Source organism: Miniopterus schreibersii, assembly GCF_964146895.1.
Source record: "Miniopterus schreibersii genome assembly, chromosome: 12".
NCBI lineage: Eukaryota > Metazoa > Chordata > Mammalia > Chiroptera > Miniopteridae > Miniopterus > Miniopterus schreibersii.
This window is the reverse complement of record NC_138112.1, coordinates 47,246,432-47,256,387: the sequence shown is the minus strand read 5'-3', so window position 1 is coordinate 47,256,387 and position 9,956 is coordinate 47,246,432. Positions and strand designations below refer to the sequence as shown.

At 53.9% G+C, this 9,956-nt stretch overlaps 1 protein-coding gene across 1 annotated transcript in view; it reads right to left on the bottom strand.

Annotated features, from left to right (window-relative positions):
• Positions 1 to 3,523: 3,523 nt before the first annotated feature.
• OTOG (otogelin) overlaps positions 3,524 to 9,956 on the bottom strand; it is a gene marked incomplete at both ends in the record, with an annotated part of 71,189 nt that continues 64,756 nt past the window's right edge. The window contains 7 exons of the mRNA XM_081154863.1: positions 3,524 to 3,724; positions 3,836 to 3,915; positions 6,297 to 6,342; positions 7,480 to 7,599; positions 7,794 to 7,898; positions 8,672 to 8,850; positions 8,949 to 9,024. Of these exons, the coding sequence (XP_081010989.1) occupies positions 3,524 to 3,724; positions 3,836 to 3,915; positions 6,297 to 6,342; positions 7,480 to 7,599; positions 7,794 to 7,898; positions 8,672 to 8,850; positions 8,949 to 9,024 (807 nt within the window). The remainder of the gene's footprint in view (positions 3,725 to 3,835; positions 3,916 to 6,296; positions 6,343 to 7,479; positions 7,600 to 7,793; positions 7,899 to 8,671; positions 8,851 to 8,948; positions 9,025 to 9,956) is intronic.

The window sequence follows — 9,956 nt, the reverse complement described above, 5'->3', positions numbered from 1 at the left end:
CATCACATCTCGTCTCTGACTCCTGCTTCTCTCATATAAGGACCCTTGTAATTACACTGAGCCCTCCTGGATAATCAAGGGTCCTTAACTTATTCATATCCACAAAGTCCCTTTAACTGTGTAAGGTAACGTATTCAGAGGTTCCTGGCACTAGCACATGGACATACTTGATGGGCCATCATTCTGCCCACCCCATCTGCCTGGAAATAGGATGGCTTAGTCAAAGGGTACATGTATTCTTAATGTAAATCAACATCTCCAAACTGTATCAGCGAACACTCACATCAACATTGCTGGTTCTGGCTTTATGAGGGCAATTGGGCACCACTGAGAAAGGTTAAAATCCTTACCCTCCCCTCTCTTCCCCACAGTGCTGAGCAAGATATCATGCTGATTGGTGGTTTGATTGTTAATCTTTCACTAAATGTCTTAGCCTAAAAGAACTGGTTTCCTAGGCAGGAGATGAAGGAGCAGGACTGGGAGTTTGGGCCAAAGGGTTGGGGTGGAAGGTTTGCTTCCAGGAGGAGCAGATAAGAGGGGGTGCCAGGTTAGAGTGAAGATGAGTTGGGGGATGAAAAGCATGGAGCACTGTGATTCTACCGATGGGGTGTCACCATCAAGGCCAAGGCCACCTGTAAGTATAGGGTGGGGGTGGAGCAGGTGGCCTGGAAACTGGTGCCAACTGGAGCCCGGGAGGGCCAAATCAGCAAAGCTGGGTCACTGGCGACAGGATATGAGAACAGGCAACCCAAAGCCTGAGGCCACCCTTCCAAATAGAGGCTGCAGAAAGATGTTCAGGCCAAGGCTGGATCATCCTGATGTCCTCCATCTCTGTACACAATGGCTGACCAGGAGCAGCCCTGCCTGCTTGTCCCTGGATGTAAACGGATGGGGGTGGCAGTGAAGTGAGGGGTGAACAGCCAGGAACACTGGCATTCCGGCAATGACTGAACAATCACCTTGTCTTAATCTAAACATCTTGCTGTATAATGGAATCAGTATTTTAGAATCTGTTCTTTTTGAAGGTATGTTTAAAGTCATGTTCTTTTGAGCTCAGGGTTTGAAACTATCTCTGAAAGCTATTGATATGTGACTTAGATGACTTGAGTTGTGTTGAGAAAATGCCTGATTATGAGCCTTTGGTCATCATAAAGAAGCATGGAAGTCCTGTTTCACCCCATTTTTGGCCACATAATGGGAAATTAAGAAGTTATGAAGTATGCATTTAAGGCTCTAAATGTTCCTTTAAGTACTGCTTTAACTGCATCTCACAAGTTTGATGTGTCATAATTTCATAATCACACAGATCAAAACATTGTCCAGTTTCTGCTCTGATTTCTTGTTTGAGCCACTGCTTATTTAGAAGTGTGCTTCTTAAGAGGCTAAAAAGCTCTCTTTTCATTAGGAAAAGTCCCAGGGTATGTGATAGCAGACAGATGTTCCATGAGGGGAGGCACTTACTTGTGAAATAATAGCCAAGGCTTCCAAGTTTTAGCTTCACAGGGGATGTTCAACCCCTCCAGTCAGGGTAAAGCTCCTTAAGCACTGACTCGGGCCCTAGGGTGTCCCCCTCTTATTGGTAGGTACTTCCTCAGACCTCCCCTCTCCTACCCCTACCCACATGGGACAACCAGCAAAGCATTCTCCCACTTGCCCCTTAGATGTGCCAATGTTCCTTAAAGCTGAAAGACCACTAAGAACCCCATCCCTGAATTCTCCTTAATCCTAGCACAGTCAACAATGGTTGCAAAAACTCACTGAGCTCTAAGAGAGAACAACGGGAAAATAGATACAGAAACATTGAGAGGACAACATGACACCTACCCTCAGGGCCTGCCCCGTTCACATCCTATGTGAGAAGCATCTGTCCCTGGCCCCACAGAGCTGGGGCCATTCCGCAGGTCTCTCACCTGGGTGCCAGCTCCCCAGCACCCAATGTCCCCTTCCTTATTCCCACCCCTTCCCCTAGGAGCCAGTCTTCTATCAGTTCAATTCTAACCAGTAGATACCCACTAAGGGCCTGTCCTGTGTGGGGCACGGTGCTGGGCATGGGTGGGGCAGAAGTCAGGGTGACCTTCAGGGCCATAAAATAGGGCCTTATATTCACATCTGAAACTCCTTCAGATTCAAAGCAAACCTGACACCCTCAGAGATGTTCAGAGATCTGGTGTCTTCCCATGGTTTATTGGATATATATAAACAGAATACAGGTACAGAACAAAGAGGCTGCAGGAACGGCTGGGACCATTCTGGCATAGAATCCTAACCCCAACCCTGGGGGCATAGGGCAACCACACATATCCTGGTATATAGGACAGTGCTGGGGCCTGAACAACCTCATGTTCATGCTGTTTAGACCCAGCAGTACTAAGTCGACTAAGTCGCATGAGGCGGGGGGGGGGGGGCCTGCAGAGTACGGTGTGGAGGGGGCCCTGGCCCTGGTTTGAGGGAAAACACTCTGGTTCAGAGACAAGGGTCTGACAGATGCTCAGAGACTCAGGCTGTGCACACACAGGGCCTGCATTTTCTACCCATAGGTGCTCTCCTGCTAAATAGTCTTAGGAAGTAGTGAGCTAAGAACTGACTGAACCACAAAACCCACACCGAAGCCCCTTTAGACACCACATCTGTATGTCCTTGAAGAAATGGCCACTGCAAAGCTAGGAGCTGCCCTTGTAGGCTAAAGGGACCCATGGATCACCTAAGGCTCTTGGACTGTGGGCTCTCCACCAACACCAAGAGGAACTGTGCTGGGCCCTTGCTGAGGAAGCCATTCCCTCCCATCACCACCCATAGGAGCCAGCCCACCTGCCAGGAAGGCCAGGGTTGGTGGGTGGGGGTAGGGGTGCTACGGAGCAGGCATGGACCTGCTCTTCTAAACCTCTCCTGAATCACAGTATCAATAACAGAATACCAGGGCATCTCTTGATGCTCAGAGGACTTGAATGTCACCGAGCCCACCGCTCAGTCTCTGGGCTGACCTCACAGATGTTGGTGAGAATGGACCCAGGAACCCACCCTTCTTGCTTTTGGGAATTCCTTCTGGGTGGCTGTATGCAGGCCTCTGTGTTGCGATGAAAACCCCTTTTCCTTTTACTGTGTCTGTGGTTCTCCAGGGCCAAGGAAGAGAATGGTCCCCACATCCTGACATTGCACTTGGTCTTAGGTCCAGCTCTGATCCCAGCTTCCTAGGAAAGCTCGCACCCCCCCCCCCCAAAAGCACTGCAGCCACTCGCAGGTGTGCAGGGGCTGCTGCCCTGACCTAGGGCCCATTCCAGACCTGAAGGCAGGGAGAGAGTTGAGTTCCCAAGTGTGGAGGAAGGGCAGCCTAGAGAGGGAGCTGGGATGGGCAGATGCGGCCTGTTCCGGTCACTGTGCCTCCGCTCGTCCTTCCATGCTCAGCACCAACCAGCTCTCCACACCTGTAGTGCTCTCCCCCCACTCACACACACACAGGCCAGCTGGAAACAGAAGTGGGGGTGGCAGAGGTGGCCCAGCCAGCCCCAGCGCCAGCCTCCAGGCCTCAGGACCACTGGCAGGCACAGTCGGTGGGCTCCTGCACTGTATAGGGCACCCAGGTGGCGTTGGTGGCGCAGAAGAGCTGCACGGAGCGTCGCTGCAGGCCCACCTCTCGGCAGCACTTGCAGAAGCGGGCATAGGTGTTGATGTTGTAGTTGTAGATGCTGGCGGATGGGCACCTCCCATCACAGGACACTAGGTTCACCTGGAGATGGGCGGGCCCATGAGGTGGCCTGTGTAGCTCCATCCCCCCAAAAGCTCCCTCCACCCCCATCTTGGGTTGCCCCCCCCCCACCGCCTTATGGGTGTCACGCACAGGGGTGTTGCTCCTGCATTCATTCTTGCGGATGGTCATGCGGATGGTCACTTTCTTGCAGGAGCGCCCATCCTCTTTACCTAGGGGGACAGGGTGGGTGAGGGGGCCATAGCTGAGAAGTGCTCCCAGGGGCAGCAGGATGGGCCAGACTGGGGCAGTTAGTGTCATGCTGGAGGGTCCCTCTACCAGCGTTAGTGCCCATGCATTAGAGCCCCGCCCCATCAGAGAGAAAGCTTTTAACTCAGTGCCCTGGAAGGAGGTGGTGGCACGGAAGGCAGAGGAGACAGAGGAAGGTTCCTGGGATGGTCTTGGGCTCTGGCTCAAGGCTAGGGAAGGGAAGGGTTTGAGGACAGGCAGGCTGCCTCCCGCCCGAGGCCCAACATCTGTCTCTAACCCCTGTTGGTGACCTCACCCCTGTCTGATTTTCAGCTTTTCTACTCAAGAGGGCTTCTAGCCTTAAGATTCTGCAATTTCTTAAATGAATGGCAACCCCAGTCCCGAGCATCCTGCTTGCACACAGTAAGTTCACTCGGTTTTCATATCTGTCCAACAGGGCTGGTCAGTCACCCAGCTGTTACAGGGATGGAAACTGATAAGAGTGCACTTTCCTCTGCCTGGACCATGCCTCCCATAGACAATGACCACGTGGCTCATTCATGCCTCACCTGCTCAAGTATCTCCTCACCAAGGCCTATCCTGAACCCCTTCTTGAAACAGCAACTCTCTCCCTGCACCAGTCCTCCCTCCCTGACCCCTCTGCAGCCGATTTCCATCCAGAACAGCGTCACCACCAGTCAGAGCACCCTTCTGGTTATGCTGTTGAAGCAGAAGCCTGAGAGCCTTCTTTTGCACAGCCCCTTCCACAGTTGGTTGTGAGTTCTGTCCTACTCTGCATAAATAGTCACTTTTGCACCTAGTGTGGGTCTGTAAGTTTGTGTCTCTTTTCTGAATGAGGGCCTCCAAGCTGCATAAGATTCAGTCCCTATCAAGCCAGCTGCGTCCGCTCTATTCTGCACCATATTCTACCCAGCATTCTCTCTCGCACTAAGACGGCAGCTCTGTGAGGCCTGCTTTATGCTGTGTTTACAGGGCCTGGTACACTGGTGCTCAGTAAATATTCGCCAGATGCATGGACTTGCTCTGTGACCCAAGGGCACCTGCCGGAAATGGAGGGAATCCTTCCTTCTGGCCTCTGGGCCTCACCACAGTAGGTTTCCCACCACCCTTCCTTCTGGCCTCTGGGCCTCACCACAGTAGGTTTCCCACCACCCCGGCAGGAGGACCCCCAGCCGAGCTAAGCTGACTTCATCTTCCCTCTCTGCTCCCAGAGGCAGGAGAACTGAGTGCTGTCCTGGCCATGGCCCTCTGGGTCTGGACTGAGATTGGCTGAGTGACCAGCGGGAGCGAAGCGGTGGCAGCAATGGGCACTGTGGGCGCCCGGTAAGCAGGCACCGCTGAAGCATTCCCATGCAAGCCCAGGGGGCACAGATTGCTACCCGGCATGCACTGTTGGCCAAAAGGCCTTCACCAGAGGCAGGGAGCAGCGGCCCCACCGTCCCCTCCCCCACCCCCAGAGCAGGGGCCACCTAGCAGAAGGGACATTGTTGGAAATAGCAACGTGGCTGCCCGCCTCCAGTTCCGTGGGTTTCCGAGAGGAGTACCTGGGTGGCAGTGGACACTAACCCGTGGAGGAGAGGCAGGGTTAACGGGGACCACGGGAAACAGGGTCCCCGGGGAACCTGGGGAGAGGGACATGGGTTGCAGGTCACATGGGAGCACGCGGGACGTTCAGGGAACATGAGTTGTGGGTCAGAAATCAGTCAATGAGGCATTGAGCCCAATTTCCTTGGGGTATGTGAGGTGAGCATAAAAAGGTCCCAAATTCTATAGTCCTCCAAGGAAGGGTCTGGGGTGCTAGGGGGTGGGGAAGCATGTAGGCAAAGGCACTAAGGCTGAGTGGGCAGTGCATGCACATATGTTTTGGGGGCTACAGGGCCCAGGGGCTGGGTGTGAGGACAGTTGCACAGACTTTTCACTCAGACTCATTAGGGAATCTGTGGGCCTGAGTACCACCCAGGAGGCCCCTCCAAGACAGGGCTCCTGGCCACAGGGAGAATTCATGTGTGTGTGTGTGGGGGGGCATCTGGGTTGTGTGTCTTGATAGGGACAGGAGGAGGCAGAACAGCTACTGACTGCTTGGACCCAATATCCCAATGTCCCCCGTCTCCAACAGGAAGCAGAGATCTTGTGTTGGGACAGGAATGTGAGCATGGCCTCTGCCCACCTGCATATCTGTGCCAGTGCCTGACGTTGTGGTCGGGGGATTATCCCTATATCTACTCACCCCTCAAGAGTCACCACCAGAGGTGCCAGGCCAGGATCCCAGCCCTCTGATCCCCAACATGACACCGTTTTCCCCACCAGAGCCCTTCACCCCTGGGTCTCCACCATGTTCACTCACATGTCCTGCAGCATCCTTCCAAGGAAGGAACCACCGAACCCCCAACCTGGAGGGAGTGGAGGGGAGGTGGGTGAGAGATCCCATCCAGATCAGAAGCCACAATCCCAGCAAGAGGCAAAGAGTCCAAGAGACTTGACTCCTTTCCTCTCATGATGCCCTGGGCAGGACCTCCAGGCCGTGCTGACCATCAGGCCTTGGCCAGAGGAAGAAGGGGTCCCTGGGTTGGCCATGAGACAGCCACAGTGTGAGCTGACTGATTGGGTGTGACAGTGGCACTCAGACTGCCCTAGGGCCCCAGTGAGGCTGGAGCCTGGGTTAAGAGGGTACAGGACCTCCCAGTTTTCCAGCGGAAGCTCCCCAAATGGAGGGGCAGGCAAGGAGGGGCACAGGGGCTGCCCCAATTGGGTGAGCGGCCTGGGCTCTATCTCAGCCCTGGATAAGTTGCCCCTTTCTTTTGGGCTTAATTTTTCCATTTCTAAAATGGGAGCAATTCTCCCTTAGAGCCCCCTCCTCTACTGTGAAATGGATAACACAAAGGATGCGACAGTTCTTTGTAAATAAGTGTGTGTGTGAGTGTGGGTTTCTATCTGTGTGTGTTTTGTGAGCATATATGTGTATGAACATATGTGTGTACATATGTGATTTTGTATGAGTGACTATGTGGATGAGAGTGTGATTGTGTGTGTGTTTGTTTTCTAGGTAAGATCAGAAATCTTTAAATGTCCAATATTCATCTCAGGAGCTTAAATAATTTAACAATAACTCCCAACCCTCCTGGAAATCCTTGTCCTTGAGGTGTGCCCATAGTGACAGTTGTCCATGCTAGTGCAAACATGCTTTGGTGTGTGATGGTGCATGGTGTGTGCTGGTGCACTGAGGTGTTAATGTCCCCGTGGAGTGTGTGGTGTGTGTGAGCAGCTGACTGCCTGTGTTGGTGTGTCTGTAACAGTATATGTCTGCATGTATCTGTGTGTGGCCCTGTGATGTGTGAGGATGTGGGGTGTGAGGTGGTCAGAGCGAAAAAGCATAGAGAGATGTGGAATTGGGGTGGTGAGGCAGGCACAGGCTCCAGGGAACCTCTCCCCCCACACTCCTGCACACAGGACCTCTCCCTTTCCGCTAGGAAGAGAGCCCATGTCCCGGGCCTCAGGCCATGCTACAGTGGCAGGAGGCTGGCACTGACCTTGGCACATTCAGTCTCATTGAGAGGTGGGCAGCTGATGGGCGAGCGGACAAGCACGGCACCCAGGGGAGTGCTGCTGCAGTGGTGGCGGGCGCATTCTGCGATCCAGGACGCCCCAGGCTGGAGGGCACAGAGGTGAGAGATGGGGGCTTGCAGGCAGATGGATGGCCCAAGTGAACCGATAGGGTATAGCTCCAAAGGCAGGTGCAGCCCAAAACACAGCACTGCTCAGGACCCTGTCTGTACCCAGCCCTGGGTCCCGGTCCTAGGTGTCCGGGGCCCCTTCCTAGGTGGGCATTTAAGGGGCTGCCTACCAAGAACAGGGAGGTGGTGCCATTGGGGAAAGTGAAGAGGCAGGACACGTTCCTGCAGGAGCCGCAGCAGGCCGCCAGATCCCGTGGGTGCTCATACTCCTGGTTCTGCAGGACAGGGAGGGGAGGGCCGAGATGGGCTCAGCACACGCCCACCTCCACCCTCCTGCCTCTCCCACTCTCCTGGCTCTGAGCCCAGAGCAGGCCCCCGGTGGGTGCTCAGGAAGGGGATTCCCGGGCTCCTATCTCAGGCAGGAAGGCCATTCTTATGTCTACCCTATGACTCCTTTGCTTCAGTTCCTAGGCTCAGCCCCAGTGGACAAACAGCCATTCCACCCCTTTCGGAGACAGCACGGCTGGGAATTACAGGTGCCAGTTTTGTTTCCAGCTAGACCTCAGTCTGAGTCCCAGTCCTTGTGGGACTTTTGACAAAGGACTAAACCTCCCTAAACCTCAGTTTTCTCATCTGAAAAATAGGAACAATTCTAACCCCTTTTATTCAGTTAATATTTATTTAGCCCTTACTAGAAGCCAGTCACTGTCCTAGGTATCGGGCATGTAGACATGTTCGACAAATGGTAGCAACGCAAACAGAAACCGAAAAATTAGGGGATGTGCTAGCCATAGAAGGTGCTTCATAAATGTATTCTGTCAAATCCCCACCCTTGCCAGGCCTTCACTCTCACTGTTCCCCTCCTGGCCTCGCCCAACCCAGTCCCATTCCCAGCACTTTCCACAGAGGTCTCCGAGGGCCCCTGTGCCCACGCTCTAGACTTGTCTAGAGAGCTTGGACAAATGGAGGGCCCCTCTGGTTCCTGGAGCACCTAGGCTCTGCCAGGCCAGCCCTCCTGACACCACCCCTGACCCGTGCTGCCCCCTACCGCCTCGCAGTGGACATCACACAGCACGGAGGTGGTGTTGATCTGGTAGAAGCCAGTGAGAGGGTCCAGCAGGTCGGTGCAGCGCGAGGTGTGGCACACGCCATCTGCCGAGAGCTCCACCACTGTCTGGCCTGGCTGCATCACCCCCAGCTCTCGGCTCAGACACACGGCAGCCTTCACTGGATGGGTGTGCAGGGTGGCCACAGTCACCGAGAGCCCAGCACCCACACCAGCCCCACCCGTGGCTCACCCACCCTGGCTCTACCTCCCCACTCACCGCACTCGTATTTGGCGCAGCCACACACGTTCTCCACGCTGTGCATGAACTCCTTGTCCAGCTGGGACTTCTCCCACTGGGTGGGACAGAGCTTGTCAGCACCCCGTGTGGGGAGGCCCTGCCCTGCCCTCGGGGAGCAGTCTGCCACCTGGGCACCCCTCTCTTTCCTTGCAGTGCTGGAGAAGGGACTGGCAGGCCTGGAGACCCTTGGCACCCTGTGAACTCAGTCACCCTCCCGCCAAAGAAGGAATGCCCAGTGTGGCTTCTGAGCCTCTCCGCTGAGGAACACTCCCCAGTGTCCTCTCCTGGGCCCCGGGCCTGTCCTGTCATTCTGCGCACCCACTGGCCCCATCAATGGAGGACTAATGCCTGGCTGTGGCACCGAATCTGGCTCAGCGCATACTACTTCCCTTCTAAGGATGGGACAGGGGACAAAATGAGAGGAGATGCATGCCGGGGCTTGGGGGGGATACATATAATCCAGAAAATTATGTGAAAAAGATAACTTTAAACATACTGTTCCATTTCTCCAGGTATTTTCACTTCCCTCAGGGGCTATGCAGTGTGGTGGTTAATGGCACAGTCTCTGGGGTCAGATTTCCTGGCTTCCAATCCTAGCACTGTGATTTACTAGCTACATGACCTTAACCTTAGTTTTCTTGTTTCTATAATTGAGTTAATCATAGAATCATTGGGTTGTGTGAGAGTTAATGTGATAATATACATAAGAGCCTTAGGATGAGTTCCTGGCATATAGTTAGCTCTCAATTAATATTAGCTGCTGTCATAAGAATCATCACCACTGTCACCATCATCTTCACCATCACCCCCATCCCCACCAGCATCATCACCAGCACCTTTATCATCACCATCATCTTCACCATCACCCCCATCCCCACCATCATCATCACCAGCATCTTCATCATCACTGTCATCATCATCTTCACCATCATCCCCATCCCCACCATCATCATCACTGGCATCATCATCATCATCATCATCATTATC